At 34.0% G+C, this 25302-nt stretch overlaps 1 protein-coding gene across 6 annotated transcripts in view; it reads right to left on the bottom strand.

Moving 5' to 3' along the window:
* Positions 1–19899: 19899 nt before the first annotated feature.
* The window catches only part of LOC143225323 (1-aminocyclopropane-1-carboxylate synthase-like protein 1), a 31680-nt gene continuing 26277 nt past the window's right edge, over positions 19900–25302 (bottom strand). For 5 of the 6 annotated variants that reach the window (XM_076454489.1, XM_076454494.1, XM_076454495.1 and 2 more), the window contains 3 exons: positions 24628–24767; positions 22354–22510; positions 19900–20105 (listed from right to left, as the gene is read on the bottom strand). In XM_076454489.1, the coding sequence (XP_076310604.1) occupies positions 20053–20105; positions 22354–22510; positions 24628–24767 (350 nt within the window). In that variant the 3' untranslated portion in view covers positions 19900–20052. The remainder of the gene's footprint in view (positions 20106–22353; positions 22511–24627; positions 24768–25302) is intronic. The other variant, XM_076454490.1, reaches the window with a different exon arrangement.

The raw sequence follows: 25302 nt of genomic DNA, 5'->3' as shown, positions 1-25302 counted from the left end.
GCTAAATTAGGGGTGGCTAGCGCAGATAGCTCTCGTGTAGTTTTGGGCGAAATTCAAACCAAACCACTGTGACTATCACCATACATGTACTTTGCCATATTTGGGATTTCATTTTTAAATCTATTGTTTCATTTGGTCGTTGTTTAGTCATGTGACCCAGTAAGATAAGGTACACCAGTACCTCGGAAACCTCACTCTTTAACTATCACTTGATTCTTGAGTGTTGGATGAAGCCTACATTAATTATTCAATAGAATACGATCATTTTACTGAGAAAACTCTTCTTACATCATGCATCATTGCATGCGCGTAGCAACAGTTTATTCGCATACACGAATTAATTTATTAAAATAACACTAACTTTAGCTACCGGTTTGTCCAGAAAGAGGTGGGCATAGGATACTAAAACGGATTTACTATTATATATTTATATTAATATCTATGTTCGTTTCCGTTTAACATATATTTAGAAATTCGTGTAACTTATATTGTTAAACGTATATTGCGAAAGACCGACCTACTCTATAAATTTCTAGAAGATTATTGGGCGTAATAATCAACAATATATATTGTTGCCAACTGAAATTTCAAGAACCTCGCCTTAACATTTATAAACCAACACAAGGAAAGACAGTATATATATACTGCTGGCCAAAATCTTAAGGCCAATGAAAATAAAGAAAAAATATCCATTTTGCGTTGTTAGATTGAAGCACTTATTTGAGTAGAGCTTCGAAGATGAAAATAAGAAAAGGGAAAATAAAAAGAAAACACTTTTTCAGCATTTAATAGGGAAAATGTGAACACTATGAAATTAGTCTAAATACTAGTTGGTCAAAAGTTTAAGACCATACCAAAAAGAAGTCCTAAACAGTTCTCAGTTGTGAGTTGCATGGTCGTCATTGTGAAAAACTTCAAACATTCACTTTGGCATGGTCGATATAAGCGTTTGCAGAAGGCTGGTTGGAATGTTATTCCAAATCATGAAGATGGCTTCACGAAGATCATGCACTGTTTGAAATTGACGTCCATTTCTATGGACTTCCCTTGCTATCCACCCCTAATCATTTCCAATGGGGTTAAGTTCGGGCGAACACGCTGGATGGTCCAAAAGAATCACGTTATTCGCCATTAAAAAAGTCCTTTATTCTGCGGGCATTGTGGATTGCAGCGTTGTTCTGTTGAAAGATCCAGTCATTTCCACACAAGCGAGGGCCTTCAGTCAATAAAGATGCTCTCTCCAACATGCCAATGTAGCCAGCTGCTGTTTGAGGACCCTGTGTAACCTGAAGTTTCATTGTTCCATGGAAGAAGAAAGCACCCCAGATCATGATGGAACCTCCTCCACTGTGTCGTGTAGAAAATGTCTTTGGTGGGATATCCTTATCGTGCCAGTAACGTTGGAAGCCATCTGGGCCATCCAGGTTAAATTTTTTCTCATCAGAAAACAAATCCTTCATCCATTTTTCTACGTCCCATGTTTGGTGCTTCTCTGCAAAGTTTAACCGAGCTGTTTCGTGGTGTGGAAGGAGGCGTGGCTTTTGAAGACGTTTACGATTTTTAAAGCCTTTCTCTTGTAGATGCCGTCTTATTGTTCTTGAGCTGCATTCTGCGTCTGTAAGGGCCTTAATCTGGTTCGACGATCAGTTGGTGTCTTGCCGGACAACTCCTCGAATCCCCCTGCTCAACGCCAGCGAAAATTCTTGGGTCGACCACTTGAAATTCTCGTTCCGTATCCCTCAGGGTCTTTTAAAACATTTGCAACAGTAGTTTTACTATGCTCAATCTCACCAGCGATGGCACTTTGAGAGAGACCTTGCTTTTGCAGCTCGATGATTCTGCCACGTTCAAACTCTGTCAACGTTTTAGCCTTTGCCATGTTTTTACCCAATGTAACACAGGAGATGTCTGTTGGAGATGTTGACAACGCTAATGCTTGAACACAAATGACTAAATTTCGCTACGTGTTTTCCGATTAACGCTTTGTTTCAGTATTGTCTTAAACATTTGACCAGCTAGTATTTAGGCTAATCTCATAGTGTTCACATTTTCCCTATTAAATGCTAAAAAAGTTTATTATTTTTATTTTCCCTCTTCTTATTTTCATCTTTCGAAGTTCTACTCAAATAAGTGCTTCAATCTAACAATGCAAAATGCATATTTTTTCTTTATGTTCGTTGGCCTTAAGATTTTGGCCAGCAGTGTAAATACTGTTGTTTTGATACAGTTGGTATACTATAAACCTCGGAAGCTATACCTGTGATATGCGCTTATTAATTGAAAAACTAGATATTTGATCAGAATCGTTTATAGTTTTCGAACGGCCTGGCACTCGACTCGTAATCTGTAGCGGGTTCGAATCCCCGTCACACCAAACATACTCGCTCTTTTAGCCGTGGAGGTGTTATTATATGACGGTCAATCTCACATTTATTGGTAAAAGACTAGCTCAAGAATTGATCATGGGTGGTGATGACTAGCTGCCTTCCCTCTAGTCTTACACTGCTAAATTAGGGACGGCTAGTGCAGATAGCCCTCGTGTAACTTTGAGCGAAATTCAAAAACAAACAAGAGCAACAGTAAATGTTAGAAAATTAAACTCATTTTAGAAACCAAACAATAGATTTATGCAAGGCATGTTTCAATAGTTATTTTCATTATAACAACACATAGGATTTGATATCTATAGTTAACGTCACAAACACTATCTCTTTTTCAGTGATGTCGAGAAACCCACTTGTTGAAAAATTTATATGCAAAAACGGCTCGTCATCACGATGACGATGACCGAACCTGACGATGACCGAAAAAGGTCGAAACGTTGTTCGCTCTTCTATGTAAAATATTTTCTCAACCCAAACGAGCCGTTTTTGCATATAAACTATCTCTTTTTACATATCAAAATTCAATAACCTTTCTTATTGCATCATGGAAACTTTAAGATATATAACTTGACCTACCCTCTGTGATGACAATTGTAGACTCTTCCAAACAACGTAGTTATAGACGGAATACGTTACACTCACACATATCAATAAATAATTCCATAAAATATCAAATTATGTTTATATAAAGAGATTTGAAAAAAAAAATTCTTCATGAAGCTTTCAAAAATATTTGATATTTTCTGCTATTTTTTTATATATATTGTATATTAATTGAAACACACCAAATGGTTGCTTTAAAACAAATGTATATGAAAGAATGGAAACCCAACTTTTATTCAAAGCTCAGAATTATCCCCTTATAGAAATTTTTGAAGTTCCATATAATGTGGAACATAAATAAAATAACGAAAGATAAAAAATAGATAGGATGTATAGGTAGGGGTTCAAATTTTATAAGTTCAATTAGCAGAAACGTATAATTTATGAATGCTTAAAAATAAATTTTGAATTTTACAAAATGAAAATTTTCGTACAAAACGTAAAATTTTCTGTGAGACATCTGCAGATAGAGTTTGTTACAATATATCATCTAAAATTTATAATTAATGTCAAAAACCTGTAAGGGTAATAACTTTACCTATATTTAATACTAAAAATTGTAGATTTTATCAAATAAGCTGTCAAATGCTGGGACAGCGGTAAGTCTTCGAATTTACAACGCTAAAATCAGGAGTTCGATGTGGCTTTGCTATAAGAAAAACATACACACTCAAATAAACTACCGAACGAAATGAAGCATAATTAAATTACTCCATAAAAGTAATTTACTGACAATATCAAAAATACCATCCAAAAATAGCTTTACTGATAAATTTTGAAGGAAATTTAGATTTTGCTTTTACCATTAAAATCAGTGTAAATTAATTTTTACGCTCCAAAAATACGATTATTAATGAAAGTTGTACCATAAACGGGAGACTAAACTCATGTTTCTAGTCGCATCACATGGCTTAAAAGAGGTCGCAACTGGCTCGTAGCTTGCCAATTCGTTCGCTTTCTTCTTTGTGGGAATATTAAATACCCAGGAGGGTCAGATGCACAAGACCACTTTCTCCATCCCTAACTTTCACGTCGGTTACTACAATGTTGTTGTTGTAGTGCTTTTGGGCAAGAGCAACCCTCAGTACTCCGACTCTTTTCAGGGTAATATCCATGTATTTTTATATGCAAAAACGGCTCGTTTGGGTTGAGAAAATATTTTACATCTATCTATGTAAAATATTTTCTCAACCCAAACGAGCCGTTTTTGCATATAAAAATACATGGATATTACCCTGAAAAGAGTCGGAGTACTGAGGGTTGCTCTTGCCCAAAAGCACTACAACAACAACATTGTAGTAACCGACGTGAAAGTTAGGGATGGAGAAAGTGGTCTTGTGCATCTGACCCTCCTGGGTATTTAATATTCCCACAAAGAAGAAAGCGAACGAATTGGCAAGCTACGAGCCAGTTGCGACCTCTTTTAAGCCATGTGATGCGACTAGAAACATGAGTTTAGTCTCCCGTTTATGGTACAACTTTCATTAATAATCGTATTTTTGGAGCGTAAAAATTAATTTACACTGATTTTAATGGTAAAAAGCAAAATCTAAATTTCCTTCAAAATTTATCAGTAAAGCTATTTTTGGATGGTATTTTTGATATTGTCAGTAAATTACTTTTATGGAGTAATTTAATTATGCTTCATTTCGTTCGGTAGTTTATTTGAGTGTGTATGTTTTTCTTATAGCAAAGCCACATCGAACTCCTGATTTTAGCGTTGTAAATTCGAAGACTTACCGCTGTCCCAGCATTTGACAGCTTATTTGATAAAATCTACAATTTTTAGTATTAAATATAGGTAAAGTTATTACCCTTACAGGTTTTTGACATTAATTATAAATTTTAGATGATATATTGTAACAAACTCTATCTGCAGATGTCTCACAGAAAATTTTACGTTTTGTACGAAAATTTTCATTTTGTAAAATTCAAAATTTATTTTTAAGCATTCATAAATTATACGTTTCTGCTAATTGAACTTATAAAATTTGAGCCCCTACCTATACATCCTATCTATTTTTTATCTTTCGTTATTTTACTTATGTTCCACATTATATGGAACTTCAAAAATTTCTATAAGGGGATAATTCTGAGCTTTGAATAAAAGTTGGGTTTCCATTCTTTCATATACATTTGTTTTAAAGCAACCATTTGGTGTGTTTCAATTAGTATACAATATATATAAAAAAATAGCAGAAAATATCAAATATTTTTGAAAGCTTCATGAAGAATTTTTTTTTTCAAATCTCTTTATATAAACATAATTTGATATTTTATGGAATTATTTATTGATATGTCTGAGTGTAACGTATTCCGTCTATAACTACGTTGTTTGGAGGAGTCTACAATTGTCATCACAGAGGGTAGGTCAAGTTATATATCTTAAAGTTTCCATGATGCAATAAGAAAGGTTATTGAATTTTGATATGTAAAAAGAGATAGTTTATATGCAAAAACGGCTCGTTTGGGTTGAGAAAATATTTTACATAGATAGATGTAAAATATTTTCTCAACCAAAACGAGCCGTTTTTGCATATAAATTTCTCAACAGGTGGGTTTCTCGACATCACTGAATATCCATGTATTGTCTTTAGTTGCCCTTTTTATTCTTCTATTATATATGTATATTCATTATTGCTTTTATTTATTTTGTTAAATCTGTTTATATATATATTTAAAGGAAAAAGAGAAAGAGAGAAATAAAAAAATAATAATACAAAAACAATACAACTATGAATATTATACTAGTTTTAAGCGTTTAGTGCTTGGTGGCCAGCTTGATTTCTATTTCTTAAATATATATTCATAGGAGAGAGGTACTTAGGACTATGCTCATCATGTATGTAGATCACACAATAAATCATTTTTTATGCCAATTCTTATTAAAATAGTTTAGTGTATTATACAAGAGTCTTACAGATATTGTGTCTATGTTTGCATACTTGTGCAGGTATGTAGATGAAGTACTACGTGGTACTTTATAGGCTGAAGTTAAGATTGAATTTTGTAGTTTGTGTAACTGTTTCTGTGTTATGTTTATCCAGGCTGGACATGCGTATTCTATTATAGGTCTAATATATGTTTTGTAGATTTTTATTATATTATCAGGTGATGAGCTTTGATTTTTACCTGAAAGATTTCTTGCATAATTTGATCTTTTCTGGATTCTAATCAGGATATTGTTTGTATGCTGTATCCACGTTAATTTGGTATCGTAAGTTAATCCTCAAAATTTAGCAGAAGTAGCAGTCTGTAAAAGTGATCCGTTCATGTATAACTTTGGTGGATTTTTTTTCAGTTTGTTTAATCTGGTGAATAGCATTAATTGGTTTTTCGGAATATTTATTTTTATTCTATATTTCTGGCAGTATTCTTTTAAATTACTCAGGACTGGTTGGAGGATTATTGCTGCTATTGAAGGAGTGGGGGCACTTTTCCAGACCGATACATCGTTAGGAAATTGTGATGCAAAACCTAGTTTAGGTCCGACAGTGGCATATTACTCACATACATGATAAATAATATAGGGCTAATTACCCCTCCCTGCGGGACTCCTGCCTCAGGTGAAAAGGACCCTGAGTGGGCCCCATTTACATATACTTTACACATTCTATTGTCCAGAAAGTTAGATAGCCAGCGAATAATTTCCTGGAGTAAATCCATTTCCGTTAACCGGTAACGTAATCCGTTATGCCACACCGTGTCAAATGCTTTCTCAAAGTCGAGAAAGCAAGCTACAGTACATTTGTTTTTGTTAAAGCTGTCTGTAATTGTTTCATTTAATCTAATTAGGTGGTTTGTAGTTTGTCTATATTTTCTAAATCCGTTTTGAATTTCAGGTAATTTACAAGTTGCTTCTAAGTTTATAGATGGTCGGTTACTAATTATTCTTTCTAAAATTTTGCCGATACAACTGGTTAGGCTGATTGGGCGGTAATTGTTTGGTTTATTTGTTGGCTTTTCTTCTTTCTGGAACATTAAAATTACTGCTTCCTTCCAAGAAACAGGGATATATCCAGCTGGAAATGATAAGTTAAACAGAGCTGTTAGGTGTTCATATAATTTCTGAGTACCATGTTTTAGCTTGTATACCATCTTCTCCAGGTGCTTTGTTTACTGTGTTTTTGATGGCTGTTAGTACTTCCGTTACTGTTATATCTTTTATTAGTTGATGAGTGCTCCAGTCTATTGTTTTCTCTGGTTTGATTAATGTGTTTACTGGGAATTTTGGCATGTATATAATTTTGTTCTGTTCAATGAAGATATTGACTTTATTATAGAAGTATCTGTTCATGGTGTGTTTTGAACATGTTTTGTAGATGGTCTTTAAATATCTCTGGTTTTTCTAGGTTAGTATAAGCTGTTTTGCCATGTGGTTCGAGTGGTGGGTACTCTTTGTTTTTCCTGTGTTGGTATATCTTTTCAAGTGTGTCCAGAATTGTTTTGGATCTGTTTTATGATGTAATTACGAGTAGAAGGGGTGTCCCAACTGTCTTGTTTTTGATGTCGAATTTCATGTCTTATGTTATTTCTTATAATGTTTATTTGTGCCTTTAGTGTCGGATTTCGATTTTGTATGTACTGTTCGCGTTGTTTTCTTCTTTCGTTTGTTAGGTGTATTATTTCTTGATGTGGTTGCCGTATGTGTGTTGTTGTGGAGTGTTTTTGTTTCGGTATTGAGATGTTGGCTGCATGTTTTGGGCACTCATAGATTATATGACTATATACATCTATATCTGATGCGTCCGCGGCAAAGTTTAGTACTTCAGTTGGTAAAATTTGGTCTATGACTGATTGAAATTGTGGCCAATTAGCTTTCTTATAATTTAATTTATCTTTTAATTTAATTTTGTTTAAGTGGGGGGTGAGATTGAAGATACACCAGACTGGAAGGTAATCACTATCTATATCGTGACCAACAGAAAAGTTTACGAATTTGCGACTCATATTATACGAACACAGACATAAGTCCAGTATTTCACTGGTGCCATGTGCGTACGAGATGTGTCGGTGTTGCATCATTTAACAAAATCATATTAGTTTCAGTTAGAAATTTATAAAGTATTTTACCATTAGGGTTTGTACGTTTACAGTTGAAGGTCATATGTTTACTATTTAAATCTCCTATAATTACTATATTGGAGTTGTGGTTATATATGGAATGTAATAGATTGGCATCTAATACTTTGCTAGACGAGCAGTAAATGCCCTCCACTGTACTTCAGTGTTATTTTTATTTCTTACGTCTATTACTACTTAGTTCCTGAACTATAAGTTCAGTTTTACACAGTAATAAAATTCCTCTGTTTGAATATCCCTTATCCTTTCTATCCTGTCTGATAATAGAATATCCTTTTATTTTAAATCTATGATAGTTATAGAAGGCTGTTTCACTAATTATAAAGACATCTGGTTTTATGGTGTTGGTTATATCTTCAATCTCATGTTTCTTGGAAGCAGTAGCACCCTGGATAATGATGTGTAGTACTGTGAATTTATCCATGATTGATAGAGTTCATGATATATGTTAAGATTTGTGGTAGGTGTTTTTTAATGTTTTTCATAATTATTTTAATGACTATGTCTATTAAAGTGTTTTCATTATTTGGATTATGTATTAGGCCATTATTTCAGAGAAAGTGGAAGTAATGGCATTGGTCAATGTATTTTCAATATTCATTGGTGTGGTTTTGTGTGTGACTTCAGTTGTTTTGGGTAAATCTTTACTAGTTGTTGGTGGTTTTTCCTGACTGTGTAATTTTTTTTTTTTTTTTTTACTGTTGCAGCTTATGAGTTTACTCGTGTGTTTGTGGTGCAGGTTATGTTTTCTGACTGGTAGTTGGTTTTGATTGTTCTTGAATTGTGTGTGTCTTTGACTGTGCGTGTTTGGATTTTTAATGTCGTATATATATATGTCTTAATTGATTTATATTTTTGGCATCCTTTATAGTTTGCTGTGTGTTGTTACAGCATTTTGGTTTGGGGTTTTGTTTAGTGCATTGTGATATGTGGTGGTTATCTCTACAGCCTACACAACGTGCACTTGCCAGGCATGCTGCTGCTACATGTCCAAACCTTTGGCATCGGTAACACTGTTACTACCACTGTCGGTGTTTTAGTTTGTTTTACAGTGTATCTTTGATACCACATTGTGATCTCATTATTTATCAGTTGTGTTGTGTCCTGAGTGTTGTCTGAAACTATTTTTTTTTTTTGTTATATTTGAATTATGCGTTCAACTGAAATGAATTTTATATTTTCTATATGCAAAAACGGCTCGTTTGGGTTGAGAAAATATTTTACATAGAAGAGCGAACAACGTTTCGGACTTATACAAAAAAACATAAACCAAATCAATACTAAGAACGACAGAGAAAAAAAGATCTGCCACAACAAAAAACTAGAAAAACTAAGATGCAAACAACAGAAAAGACACAAACACGACAAACCGTTGACTAGCCTTATAATTAACAGATGCGACCGACAATTAAACACAGACGAGATACATCTACTTAACAAAGGACTCAAATTCTCAATAGCACCTAGGTACATTCCAACCATAGAAATCAAAACATGTTTAGAAGATCTAGTCAGGAGACTTGTGATACTTTCTACAGAGAACAAAAACAAGGAAACAACCAACAGAAAGAAGACAACTTAGATAATTTTATTGACATCCAACCGCCAAACTTCCCAGGTAAAATTAAAAATTTATATTTTCCAGAAACACCTAAAAACAACATCTTAAAGGATTTTTTTTCAAAGAATTTTCTCACAAAACCAACATAATTTCACAAAACAGAAAACTAAAAAACAAACAATCTTACAAAAAGAGACGTTAATTTCATTAAAAACTTAAAACAAAACAAAAACATAAAAATTCTAAAAGCAGATAAAGGTAACGCTATAGTCATAATGAACACGAATGAATACATCCAAAATATGAAGAACATCCTACCAGACACAAACAAATTTAAACCAATACACACAAATCCAACAAAGACACACGAGACGCAACTAAACAAATTACTACTAAAAATGAAAAAAACCAACACAATTTCACAAACACTTTATTCCTACCTACGTAAAACCGACTCACGCACACCACAAATATATGGCACCCCCAAACCTCATAAACCAGATTGTCCATTACGACCAATAATGCCCACATATGTATCGTTCAATTACAATCTTGGTAAATACGTAGCATGGGCATTCTCCAAATATGTAACATCAGCCAGCTCATTCATCAAATACTCTTTTAATTTCAAGTCTAATCTAAATAAACTTAATCATAAAGCCTTAATGGCCAGTTTCTATGTTATATCCCTCTTTACAGAAGTTCCAACCACTGAAGCCTGCAAGATAGCCTTAGAACTCTATATCCGAGACCCTAACCCAACTATAGACATAACTATAGACTATAACCCAGCAACCAATTAGCAACCCTCATAGAATTCACCACGACTAGACAAACTTCATGTTCAACAACCACAACTATATACAAACAAATGGCCTAAACATGGGCAACCCAGTATCACCAGTTCTAGCCAATATTTTTATAACACAAGTTGAAACACAATTAATTAACACAACATTACATCCACCACTATACTGGAACAGATACGTAGATGACACAGTTGCGGGATTCACATCTACAGAACACACTTAATGTTTTCAATCACATCAACTCTATACATCCCAACATCAACTTGACATGTGAACAAGATGTAAGCAAGCAAATATCATTTCCTAACCTCAAAATTACAAGAACCAATACACAATTTAAAACAGAAATCCACCGAAAAACCACCCACACTGGACTATACATTCCTTGGGACTCAGCACATGAAACAAAACAAAAACTCAACATACTAAGAAACGAAATAAACACAGCCATAAAACTATGCTCACCAGATACAATTAACGATGAATTACACAAAATAAAACAATACTTCATCAACATCAATAAGTTTCCTCCACAAACCGTAGAAAACATTATACGCACACACCTAGACAGAAAGCAAAATCAACCAACAAAAATAAATATATCTCACGAATCAAAAAATCACGAAACCATATACTGCTGCCTACCATATATTCCCAACATCAGCAGAAAAATAACCAACATTTGGCAAAAACTAGTAACAAAATATGACATTCAGTTAATACCAAAGTTATTCAAAAACTAGGCACAAAACTGAGGTCTATATCATGTAAAAACTACACTGACAAACACCACACCAACATTATTTATAAAATACAATGTGATAACTGCCACGATTTCTATATTGGAGAAACAAGTAGAAAAATGGAAACCAGATTCAAAGAACATAAAAAGTCACCTACACACGTTTTCGAACACTGCAAGTCAAATAAACACAACACAACCATAGAAAACACTCAAATACTAAATAAAGAGACAAACATAAACAAACGCAAATTTAAAGAAGCCTTACTTATACAACAACTTAAACCCAAAATAAACCAACATAAAGGAACGCCTTTATACCTATATTAATATAATAAAATAAATAAAATTATATATTCAAACATCTAACACCGCCCTCTACATTCCGACACTCAGTTACACAACCTCTTCCAAACATGTGGTCAGCTAACTCTTTGTGAACCTGACGATGACCGAAGAAGGTCGAAACGTTGTTCACTCTTCTATGTAAAATATTTTCTCAACCCAAACGAGCCGTTTTTGCACATATATTTCTCTACAAGTGGGTTTTCTCGACATCACTGAATTTTATATTTTGTTCTGTTAGTGCTTCTTTTATGTCGATGGAGTAGTGCAACCCCCGGAATACGAAAGATCTGGGTGTTGACTTTGCTCCAGGCAAGTGTATGATAATGTAACCTGTTTTGAAAGCGTCTGAAGGCCATTGTTTCAACAATCTATTTAGGCCAAGGGTTCCTGTCCTTGAACCAGAACCCCGCCGCGGGCTTGACGCTTAGTTAGTAATGTTTGTCTTTAGTTTACACCTTAGCTAGTTGAGGCCTTCTATAATGATGGCATATTTCGGTAGTTTTGTTTCAATTTTTAAATGTGTTCCTGTATTTGTGTTGTTTGTTTGTTCTTGTTTTTTCTGACGTCTAGTCTTCACAAGTGTGAATCCTTCGTCGTCAGAACTAGGTTCCTCACGGTCTGAGTGTGTGTTTGTTTCAATATCCAGTGTGGGTTTGTGATTACTTCTGCTACTACTCGGCATGTTTTCATTTTCTATTACATTGTCGATCGGTGTAGCCTCAGCTACATTGTAGTTGTATTAACATATTTTTTCCTTACTTTACTAGTTGTATCTTTAACTGGAGTTGTTTTCAATTTTAGATTTTCTTTTGCTGGCTGCATTAAAGTTTTCAATTGAAGACCCTCGTTTAGGTTTAGGCCACCTACACTAGACTTACATATTTCTTTCTTTCCTTCTGTAGCCGACGTGTCGTCTGCTTCAAGAAGCCTTGCAACGTAGCCTCTCCTTCTTTAGTTTTTATGTTGGTATATGTTTTCTCTCTCTTCTCCTGTATTTCACGCAACAGAGTGATATTACTTTTGGTTTTTTTTCCTCGCCTTCCAATGTACTATGCCACTGTCTGAGACCGTTTACTATCAATCACACCACACCATACCTTCACACCTCTTAAGAGCCCACAAAATCACTGCTTATCTCTCCTCTCGCCAATAACGCAATTCCAGCTTGATAGTCTTTGACTGAAATGCTGGCCCGGCATGGCCTAGCGCGTTAAGGCGTGTACTTCGTAATCTGAGGGTCGCGGGTTCGCGCCCGAGTCGCGCCAAACATGCTCGCCCTCCCAGCCGTGGGGGCGTTATAAAGTTACGGTCAATCCCACTTTTCGTTGGTAAAAGAGTAGCCCAAGAGTTGGCGGTGGGTGGTGATGACTAGCTGCCTTCCCTCTAGTCTTACACTGCTAAATTAGGGACGGCTAGCACAGATAGCCCTCGAGTAGCTTTGTGCGAAATTCCAAAACAAACAAACAAAACAAAGACTGAAATGCTTTAAGATTCTCGCGAGAATGAGATTATTTCACGTAACCTTCCGAAATTTATAAGGCTTAAATACCAATGATGAGAAAGCTCGAAAATAGGGCATTTTGTGTAAATGCTGTCGATGAGTGTTAAATTAATGGAACGTAATAAATTTATATGGAACTGTCCACCATGTGTTGGGCATTGCAAAACTGAATTACATGAACAGGTTCCTGAAAGAGATCAGGTAAAGTACAAGACACTATTAAAAAACAACAAAAAAAGGTAAAAAACGCAAATTTTCTGAAGGTAATTTAGTTTTTAAAGAAAAGAAACTTCCTTAGATTGAGATTCGCCACACTCGCGATAATTTATTTGTCACATTCAAGAATTATTTAATTTTAGTTAGAAAGATTAGCCATATGTTGTTTTCTGGCGATTTTAAAGTCTCAAGGTTCAAGAATGGAGATATGAGAGAGGCACAGGGGCTTAGATTTTTTACACCCGATGGGGGGGGGGATGATTTTTGCAACCACTTGTGTGGACTGTTCAATTTGCAAATTGGTAATTCTGATTACGTGAACCTGAAAGCTGTAAACATGCAGTCACAAAGTAATCTTGTTGCCACGATACTTCAAGGTTTCCATGTAGGATTGTATAAGTCAGGTGTTGTGAACAGTTTTCAAAATGTTAATAAAATAAAGACAAATGTGTCACAAATTAACTGCCACATGAATTTATTCCTGCACACTACACAGTATAAAAGATGGCCATTATACTTGACAAGGCTGCTAATAACCTTCATTGCATGAATTACGTTTTCAAATAATAATAAAATTAGTAATTACCCTTGATAAGTTTATATCTACTGAAAAACTGTTCATGTTGTTTGATAAAAATATTTAAAATGTCTTTGCGAACTCTCGAAAATGACACATCAATACAATGTAGCACATAATTATTCATACTTTCCATTGAAGTAAGATTCGTTTCGTTCTCTAGTCTACATGTTCTCAAACGTAGACCTCCTTTGTGATGATCTCTTTATGCATTCTTTATAAGCTCTTCTGTATTTATCTTGTCGACCACATCTTTGTGAGTGTGACAAACTGCCACATGGTTGAGACGGCACTGAGACATAGTTGACCTTAACCACGTCTTCAACCGTCTTAATGCAGAAAAGCTTCGTTCACATTCGCAGCTGGATACTGGACATACAAGCAAAATTTTATGAGAAGAAACACTTCACTAAACATCTGCTGGTTTGTTTCATGCATTTTACAGTAAGCATCCTTCGCACCTTTCAGAGATACTGCTTTTGTTGTTCCTTTAAACATGGGCAACTGAAACTCGAGCCGTTGTGCAGAGATTTCTGGATAGAAGTTTATAACCGAGTTGTCAATCTTGCCAGATGTGATCATGTTCTCAAGTGCCAGATATTGCCTCAAGTCATTCTTGTCTGCATTGAATCTTGTGGTCAGATGTTCTATGACTGTGTTCACAAATTCAAAATATTGGCTTCTGTAGTAATCTTTAGCTGTTGCAGAATGGTGTGCTGAGCCATCACCTGTGATCCTTCTGTAGGGTCTGCGAATGCGTGGTAGTTCAATAGGCACCAGATCTAGGGAAGTTACCTTTTTCTCAGCTTCATCAAATATCTTGTTGTAATTTTCCTCTGTTCGCAATACCCGAAATTGTTCAACTGTCATTGCAGATGCTTCAATCATGCCAGATACTGTCGCTGATTTTGCTTGGAATGCACGGTTTAGTTTCTCTAATGCAGCTAATGGATGCTGAGCCATCATCAATCCTGAAACTGTCTTTCCTTTGTCAAACCTGTCCAGCATACCTCGTGCTTTCACTGCTACATCTGATATTTCATTTGCTAATTCAGACAAAGAATCAACAATGTCACTGTAGTGATCATTAGCACATGTAATTGCAGATAGGCAGCACAACCAGCGTGTTGGACACAGTGGGTGGATGTATTTAACTGGACCGTTGTGGCTGTCTGACGATACAATATTTTCAAAGATTGTCTTGTATTTGTCTAACCTCTGAAGCAAGACACCAAGTTCATGTACCCACTGGACAGGATCTCTAACACACTCACAGGCTTCAACTGCATGTTGCATTATTAAGTTAGCCTTGTGTGCTCTGCAGTGAAAAAAAACAAAGATGACGATTGCTTCTCTTTTATTTTTGCCTGGCATCCACTGTATGCACCACTCATATTAATGGCTCCATCATAAGTTTGTACTCTTAATCCTGACAGTGGTAAATTGAGTCTAGTCAGTACATCAAGTACAGTTGAGGATATTGTTTCACCAGTTGTATTGGAAACACTGTACAAACCAAGAAATGTCTCATGGACGTCAAGGTTCTCATCTACGTATCGTACACATATTGCTTCCTGTTAGGCACCTGTAACATTTTTAGTGCCATCAACCATTAATGCAAAGATTTTACTTTGCTGCACTTCGTGTTCTATGTTCCTCAGTATTTGATGGCTGAACATCTCCATTATTTCATTCTGAGCCTGGGGTGATGTGAATGTAGTTTTCTTTGACAAGTAGGCCGTCAACTCAGGATCTTCCTCTTCCAGGAGTTTCATTAACTGCAGGAAGTTCCCCTCCGTATCAGTATGTTCACATAATGCTAAACATTGACGCAGTAAGAAACGTAAACTTCTGAATATTTTGACTAGACTTCTTTTGTATTCTTCCTGGCGCTTCTTTTTTTCATCATGTAGCTGGACAGTCACTGGAGCTACATCAAGTGAACCTTCTGGAGATATAGCGAATCTGTGCTGAGAGGAGGATTGGTGTTCGTTGAATTTCTGTGTTGCCTTTTACCAGTTATAAACGTTTGCTTGTCATAATTGGAATCTGTTTCCTAGATGACTCAACAGGCTAAAATACAGTCTTTATTGAAAAACTCTAACGTACAACGAACGAAGATTGAACAGAATGGAAGTAGGACTGAACTGTACAATGTATTCAAGTCGAACGCGCGAACCTCACAGTGACTACAGAGCCGACTGACCGCCTAGGCATCGCTGGGACAATAATGTGTGCTAGTTACAACACAAGTAATTGCAAGTTTCTCGAAACATACTTAAACAATCACAAATATATTATATTCCTGTTAAGCTCATCAAAAGGCAAACACGTTGTGATATAATGTCTATAACCACGTCTATTAAATAAAAACACCTAAACAAAAACTAGCAATACAATTCGAGTAACAGGCTTCAGGTTGTTGAAATCGCTTCTTTTGTATTCTAATTATACAAGAAAACACAATATATTTACTATCTATGATAAGAGAATATATTGTTCTTTTACCATAAAGCAACAGCACTTTATTAGAGGGCAGTGATAATCTGAAATTTCATGGATTAATGAGGGCCACAAACACAGGTCTAATGAGCCCTGTTGTAAAATCGAGGCTCAGATTAAAGGGAGCGGAGGGGGGTGATGTTTCTTTCTTCTTACCACTATAACATACTTTTCCGATTTTAAATTTATTTACTCTAATCCTGTCTTGTAATTTGAAATGCTGCTGGTATTGAGAGTTTCCTCTTTTTTAATAGTAAGAACATTTAGTTCATGGCTCTATCTGTTGGATGATTTGAGATCTAATTACAGTCGTGACTATTTAAAATTTAATTTGTTTTTGTTTGAAGAGTCTAGAACATTAGACCCATAACTGACTATGCAACTCCTGCATAGATAAATGTAAGTAAAATCTATTACAAGCCAAAGTACAAACAATACAAAATACACTACTCACAACAACTTATATAAAGTACCCAGAACTACCTCGTCAGAATTCATGCATAAATACGCAAACATAACAACAATAGCAGATAGACTCCTAGATAGTATAAATTATTTTGACAAAAATTGGAGAAAAAACGAACTAGTAAGCGAACTAGACAGATACTGTATATATGATGACGATAGTCCTAAACACCTTTCCCCAGTAAATATATATTCAAATGAAACAAAAAAGCCACATATAAACTAGACTCCACATTACTTTAAGGCAGTGTTTCTTAACCTGGGGGTCGTTTGAAGTTTCTCGTGGGTCACGGAAGGTTTGGGAATTATTGGGGAAACCACGGAGCAGTTTGTAGTTTTTGTGGTAAGTGCCTGTAACTCCCCACCAATAAGAAATACGCTGAAGTGCGGCAGTTGAACCGCGTCGAGATGCTTGTTGCGCAACCACTTGTCTAATTTTGAGCAAACATTTTCATATATTACAACGTTTTAAATTTTTTAACTATATAATATTAATACATCTAACTTAAAATTTAAATATCAAAGTTTCCATCGTATTTAGTATATTTTCTCATTATATATATCAATCCTCACACTGAGTGAATAAGTAGGTTTTATATGATGTTCAGTAATTCCATGGATTTTCCATTTGTTTAGCACATGTAGCATTTCTCAAGGTCTTTTATTTGTAACATTTTCAATAAATTAGGATCTTTATATAGTTTTGTTTTATTCTACCTTTACGCAAAGTTCACCATTACAAAAATTATTATAGGGTCACGGTAATACCCTGGAGAGTCTCAGGGGGTAGGACGATGAAAAAGGTTAAGAACCACTGATCTATATAGATAGTGCATGAACATTACCGTGATAGGGGTCCGAGTAAGTGCGGGGTTACTCTGGTCCTTGTGTAATATTTATAAATACACTTGACAGTTGCTAATACCAATGCAAAGGAAGGAAGAAGAGGTGGACAAAACCTGATTCTCCTGGGTATACAAACAAAAATACCCAAACAATGATAAGAGAGAGAGGAGTCTAGAACTGTCACTACAACAGTAGTGAAGTTATAAACCCTAAAGTATAACATTTCCTGCATGGAGTTGGTCGGACTTGGGATATAAGTAGAAAAATACAGGTTTTGGGATTAATTATAAATATTAGATTATAGGTTATATTATGTAACAAAAATGAACTATTCACAGATACCTTACATAAAACTTTATTGTTTGCTGTGGAAAATCTGGATTTGTGGCTGTGTCCTATGCAATTGTTGTTGTCTTATTAAATCAGTTAAGCCATAAAAATGAATAAAAATAAACCTAATACCAAGCTTAAATTCACAGATCATATTAAATAAAAGACTAGAAGCAGTTAATGTGGTGGAGAGAGCAGTTTTGGATTGGTCAAACAAATTAGAATAGTGTGCAAAGCATTCCAGTGCTAAGTGTATCTGGGGGGAAGGGGGCATAATCCCACGAGATGTTTGAAAAATGGGTGTTCCGAGGTTGAATTTTTTGTTAATTTTACTATAATATATTGAAAATGATAATTTACAATAATTTAATATGTTATAATAACTTAAAAGTACTTCTTTTATAATTCACAGAAATAGGTGTCACTTGTAATAATCATAGCTATAAGCAAGCACAAGCATGTGCTCTCGCATATTACACATGTAATTTATATATTATTATACTGATTCACCTAGAAACATTTTTTTTAAATTCAAGATAAACTTTGAAAAGCCCTACAGTTACTGTGTCAAAAGGTTTGTCCAGCTACTGCCAGGTCAATTGGACCTGCACATTAGATATTATATGACCCCTACACAGTATTTGAGCTAGCCAACTACAACATAAAATACATGCAGTAGTTTAAACGTTGGTGATATTTTGTCAGTGAATAGTTACGTAACTGACTGTTCCCACTAGCCATCCAAAATTTAAGTGATAAATTAAACGAAGAGTACTACAGTTAAAATAGCTGTAAATATAAGCCTACAACACATTACACATTCTAAAACCCCTTCATTACCTCTGAGTCAGTACTGGGTACAATGTCTATAAAAGTTTCATTACTTCCATAATAGTGTTGAGAACGCTTATATGACAACTTGCTGATTTCATTTCCTGTTAAAGTTGTTAACTTACTTTGTTATAATAATTTGTTTTTGTAAACTAAGTCACTTTAATACTTAGTGTTTGAATACAATAAGAAAATTGTGTAAAATAAATAGGTTTATATTGTTTGTAAGTAGTGTATCTGGTTATATAGCTGTGACTGTATTTACAAAGATTTGTTTACTTCATTAACAGTGAGAAAGTCAATATTTAACAAGTTGATTCATTAGACATAGGAATCTTTGTATCAGTAAAACAATTAAATATTTTCCTGATAAGTCAACATATTCATTTCTTAGAACTATTTCTATAATCTATAAATACAAAATGAATCCAATGACACAGAGAAATATTAGAAAGTGTAAGTAATAACATTAAGGAATAATTATGAATATCCAAAGTTAGTTTCTCAGAATAATTTCTATACTCTTATAAATTAATGATAGATATTAGAATTGACATTAGTTACATGTAAGTTTTATGAAATATTTTTTCATACAACGTGAAATGATATTGTAATCAAACTTATATCAAAAATTAAATTCAAAAGAAATATATGTCAAATATGACCTTTTCTCTGTTTACTTATTTGTTATTTTTTGTAGCTACTGCACAATAATTTTGTTTCTTATTACCGAGATGTTAATTTTGAACAGACTTTCACCATATAAGAAGGAATGCTTGTAGCTGTATGTTACATATGATTAAATTTTTATGGATGTTTAAATACTACAACAAAACTTTCACATATTTCATGTTGAGATGTATGCTTAGAAATATGCAATCCTATAGAAAAACCAACAGCCCTAGAGTTACATACATATTCAATATACAGTGAAATCATATCTAAATTTAACCCCACCTATATCACTACCTGCGAGATTTTAGGGGTATATTTCAAGTTTGGTGACAATTGGTCCAGTTACTTACCAGTTATAAATGAAAACACATACAGGTGTTTGTCAAATAATGGATTATATGTAAAAGAAAGAATAAAATGTATTACGTTAATTTATTAATAATTTATTATTTAATAATAATTTAATAAAATTTGGATAAAAAAAAAAAAGTCAACATATGCATCAAAAGTTTTAACATTCTTGTAAAAATTTTTCAGTGTGGCCTCCAAACTCCACAGGAGAGTTGTACAGAAGAAATCTTTACCTGGATACAGTCTTCATACTTTTGAGAATATTTTCCAGTCTCTTTAAGGCTGAAATGAAAATGTGGACATCTTAAAATCTCACATACATGTTATTTGTAAAACTTTAGGTGATGTGAATGATATTCTAAGTCCCAACCTTACTATGATTTTAAAGTAATGTTTCCGTTTCAGTGACATTATCCTTTGTTATGATAACTGGTTGTGATTTCATTAACAATGCAAGGAACTGTAGAAGTGGCCCCATTACGTGGGAATAAGAGGGTTGGGATAGGCAATTACTTTCTTTCAGGAAAGTGCTGGTGATTTTGTTGCCATGTTCTAGGAAACTAATTCTGTGACCAACTGAAAAAATTTTCTACAGCTATAGATGAGGACATTTAAAACAAGGTTACAGGTCATCTCTTAGGAAGACCGTCAGGATCACCTGGCTAAGTTGCACAAAATGCAGAAACAAGTGTGTTTAGAAGCATAATTTCCATCCTTACAAGTTCTACTTATCCCTAATGATGGCTTAGGCCAGTACATAGAAGTTCTGTGAGTGGTTCAGGAGTAAACTTGATAAAAGTTTATAAACTAAACAGAAAACTTACCTACCACAATATATCATAGTAGTAGCAAGAAAATTCAGTTTTAGTTGCAAAAATCCATAACTGGATAGCAGTGGTTTGGTGTGTCTGATAGAATGTCAATTTTTATCTAATTATCTCAAGTGGACACTGACTGGACAAGGTTATCTTACTAACTTTACCAATGCAGGAAGTCAAAGTTACAAAAGATACCAGAAGAGATGATGTTTTAGCTAGATTAAATCAAATTACTTTAATACTAGCCAGCAAGGTAATGATTATTATAATAAGGTCAAACTTGGGTTTCAAGGTATAATTTCTAATTATAAACATATATAAAATGTGTTTGAGTTACAAATGCAAATAATCTGGAAAGCTTCAAACAGCTACTATAACATTATAAACATACAAGACAATGTTATGTTGTGATATCAGAAGTGCATATTTTGAACAACTGTGAGAGCAGGATTTGTTTCAAGTGTAACAAACTTGAAGTAAAAAGTAAAACAGAGGGATAAACTTTGGCAAGGAATAGTTAGTCAGTTATATAGCTTTGTTTTTACCAACAATTAAACATAATAGCAATAGTTCAGATAGCTGGAATGAATAAAAACAGTTTTAATCAGAAACACTAATTTTGATTAGTTAATTATTATTTTTGACAACTGTTTTAATTGCAAGTTTGATTAACTGGTTTAAGTTTAATTTGGTTTGTCAATTACTTTATATGACATTAAATAATTGCTGCTCGTAAGTAAGGAATCACTCAGCTCAAGGGCTGATGAGAAGGGGAGGGCAGCTGTCCTGAGGTTTGTTGAGGGTTCAGCAGAGGGATGTTCCACAGCTCACTAGTAATGCATACTACCTAATAAGCTAACATGACTATTGCTTTCCGATGGGTTCATGAAGAAGTTTGTCATCTAAATTTATGAAAAATCAGCAAAATTTAATAAATGGAATGTGAGGGGCCTGATGATATTACTGATCCTGGGCACTGGGCTAACTCTCGAGCCCCTGCTCAGCTCTGTAGTCAGACAGAAAAAATACTAACTTCTTTCTGTATTTTTCAGCTTTAGCATGATCTATTATTGTGCTTTATTCTGACTTGAAGTTAGAAATTCCTTTGCTCAACTATATGTTTGTGATTTTATTTTTAAACACACACAACAGATTTTACACCATTATTTGTTTTAAAAGTTTCTAACTGTAAAACGTTGAATTTTTCATTATCAATTCTTTGATCTGAAATATTTTTTATGACCAACTTGGCTTGTACACACAAACATTAACAATATCACAAGTTGTGATGTAAAAGCAAGTAGTATTTTTACATGGTGTAAGCACTCAAAAATTTTATTCACAATTGAACAAGAACAGTAAAACAATGGCAAATATTAGGTTTAGTTAATTTAAAACAAGAACTAATATTAGGCTTTAATTAACTTTAAAATTGTTTTACTTAAGTATTTAGACATTTTAAACATATATTTGATGGCAAACACCATGTATGTAGCTAAGTTAGCCACATAACATGCGTATGCACATTTATGATAGCATAAACTTAAAGAGAAAGTGACAGTTTAGGTTTAATGTTAGTGTAACTTCAGCAGCCTCTCCAATGCTTAAGTTTCATACATTGGTTACTAAACTTTATACTAAAATTTTAAAACCTAAAACTGAGATCTACTATCAATCAATAAGTCTATTAGCTAAAGTAATTATTGACACACCTTCTGTCATGTGAACGTGGCTAATAGAAAAGACTATTCGAAACCAGCCAGGTTCTGAACAATGAAACTCTTCTCCAGGAACAAGATATAGCTTAGTTTTATTGAGTAGCTTCAAAAACAATGCTCTCTCTCCTTCAAATGTGAGTGGGTGACAATACTGTATGAATTCAGGAATGGTAGTAAAGTGAGCAACAATAATCATATACAAGAAATATTTGTAAAAATACACATACAGACAGAAAATTACATAACTAAGGTATTAATCATTAAACCTTTTATCTACTCTTCTTCCTTCTAAAGCTACAAATATTTTGAATGAAGTGAAGATATACCCAGTATTATTTGTATATTAACTTCTTATGTATACATATGTATAAATAAACTCAAATTTGAAGGTTTCAGTATTTTCTCCTAAATGTGTGTGTGTGTGTGTGTGTGTGTGTGTGTGTACCAAGTTTCATATTGTTTTAAATACATTTCTAATGTTACACCACCATTTGATAAATTACCACATCTAGCTGACTGATGATATAATGATATGGAACACTCACACACTTTCTTTTTTTAGGATCAAAGTTAACTTCTAATAAGTTTTATAAACTATCAAATCCTGTATTGTATGTAAAAGCAATGGTACTTAACTTTCTGGATCACTGAGAGCTCTTAACCTTAGGTAAAACTGCCATGATATGATGAAAATAATGCTGTATCCCTCCACTACAACCTCCATGTACAGTAAATGACCTCTGTCAGTACCAGTACACAATATCAGACTCATCTTTTTCGGATCTGCTTGTAATTGGACATCTTTCTTTCTTGTTTTACGAGTTTTAATTGGTTTGATTGTGTGCCGTTTGGTATTTAGTACTACATTATTTTTGTCTTCACTGCACTTTTCTTTCTATCTACTCAGTTGCAATTTCGTTTTCACTAACCATTACATTTCTTCTTCGTGTTATTTTACAAAAGACTGAATAAAAATAATATCATGAGACACAGACACTCCTTTTCAGGTATTTCCTTCAATTGAATCAACAGTGACTGGATATGTCTTATTAGTTCATGTTCAGTAGTTACACCTTCAGCTCAATTAGTAGAGCAAATGCTTTTTGTGTAACAGGAATAAGATCTATAAAACTGTGATTGACCATGTTACAATAACATATTCTCTGCTGATGTTTCTCAACAGTGTTGTTGCTATCATGCATCAGGTGGGTTAGTTTTCTTTTGCCTTCTTCATCCCCAGTTCAGGTCTCTTGTCATTCCATTTCATTAGGGCATATCTTGTTTGTGGACAATTTTGGACAGCTCTTCTGACTCTTTACTCTTGCTGATATAGAACAGGTACCTCCTTTTCTATTTAATACACTTTTAAGTCAAATTATGTAACTTTCAATATATTTTTCCTGTATATTGTAACAACTCTTGAGTTGTTTTACTTCGTGAGCCTATTTCTGTCCCATCACATTGATCATCATCTTCTTTGACCTATTAATGACCTCTTTGCTGTAGACTAAGGTTGCGACTCTTCAGTATATTTTTGTAACTGATTAACACCAGCCCTTCTACTATTTTCAGAGCTAGATTCCAGCTGTTAGCGGGATAGGAATATTAACACTTTCCTTACCTGAAAATGTATTTCATATAGATGCTTACCTCTCTGCATCAACCCACAACCTTCTTCCCCATTTTTTTGTACCTTTTGTTTATCTTATCAAAAATGAGATAAAATCGTTTATCTTATCAAATTACTGCACACAAAGGCTGCACTACCACCCTATTGTTGGAGGGTTATAATATGAAGATCACATAATATGTTGGTACAATACACATCTTTGTTCACAGCTTATGGCATGAACAGAAAAATTCTATGGCAATTTCACGCAAGAAAAGAGCTCTCACTGACACAAAGAGGTAACATTAATTTTAACACTTGCCAAGTGCACTAGTTCAGAAGATAGACTACAATATACGTTCATTGCTCTGAGTAAGCATTACCAAAACCAAAGGAACACATTAAGATCTTTTCACTATTCAAATAGTTAAGCTTGTAACAATAATATTTTATAGCAAACTAATAAGAAATAAAGGCTGCCTTGGTTAGTTTGTACATCATAAATAGGAAATACAAAAATATAATACATACAACTCAACAATTACTTATGATTCAGAAACAAGGACAAAGAACACCTTATAACAATACAGTCTTATGTATAGTTTTAGAATGATCTCCTCAAATTATATAACAAATGCTGAGAATAATGAAATCATTACCTGTCTGAAGTCTACCCACAAACAAAAACCTCCTACAGATTCACACACAGGAAGACCTAACTTTTCTAGCTTGTTTTTACACAACTGACAAGCCTTAGCCAATCGTGAACAATTCTCTTTAATAAATGTTTCACACCATTCTGAAAAATTAAATATAAAAAAGATAAGAACAAAGTAAAATAAAAACAGTAAAATTAAATATTTCTAACACAATAATGTACACCATACAAAGCACATAGACTAACATTAGGAAATATGTTTGTTTTGTATTTTAAATGCAAAGCTGTACAAACTGGGTTATCTAATCTATGCTTATCACAGGGAATCCTAATTTTAATATCATAATTAAGTGAAATTCACTGCAATTTATAAGTAAAAGTAAAGTTTCAATGACTGATATCCTTTATTTTGAATTTTTTCTAATTGTTAAAGCACGTAATTTAAAATGTGTGTAGTATTTTCAGTTTTCAAAACACTGTCAAACAAATATCACATAATCATTACTTCCAAAACTGAAGCCATGCATTCAACAGTCATTTCTGAAGTAAAATCACACACAATTAGTGTGTAGTGTGCATTTTGTCGTCATCCATTATATTTGTGATAAATTATTAACAAGGCCATATGCAGCTAATGATTCAGACATGAGATAGGCAGGATCAAGAAAGCCCCAGA

The sequence above is a fragment of the Tachypleus tridentatus genome, chromosome 9, assembly GCF_004210375.1.
Source record: "Tachypleus tridentatus isolate NWPU-2018 chromosome 9, ASM421037v1, whole genome shotgun sequence".
NCBI classification, from domain to species: domain Eukaryota; kingdom Metazoa; phylum Arthropoda; class Merostomata; order Xiphosura; family Limulidae; genus Tachypleus; species Tachypleus tridentatus.
Note: the sequence above shows the minus strand (reverse complement) of the source record. Positions and strands in the feature narration are given on the sequence as shown.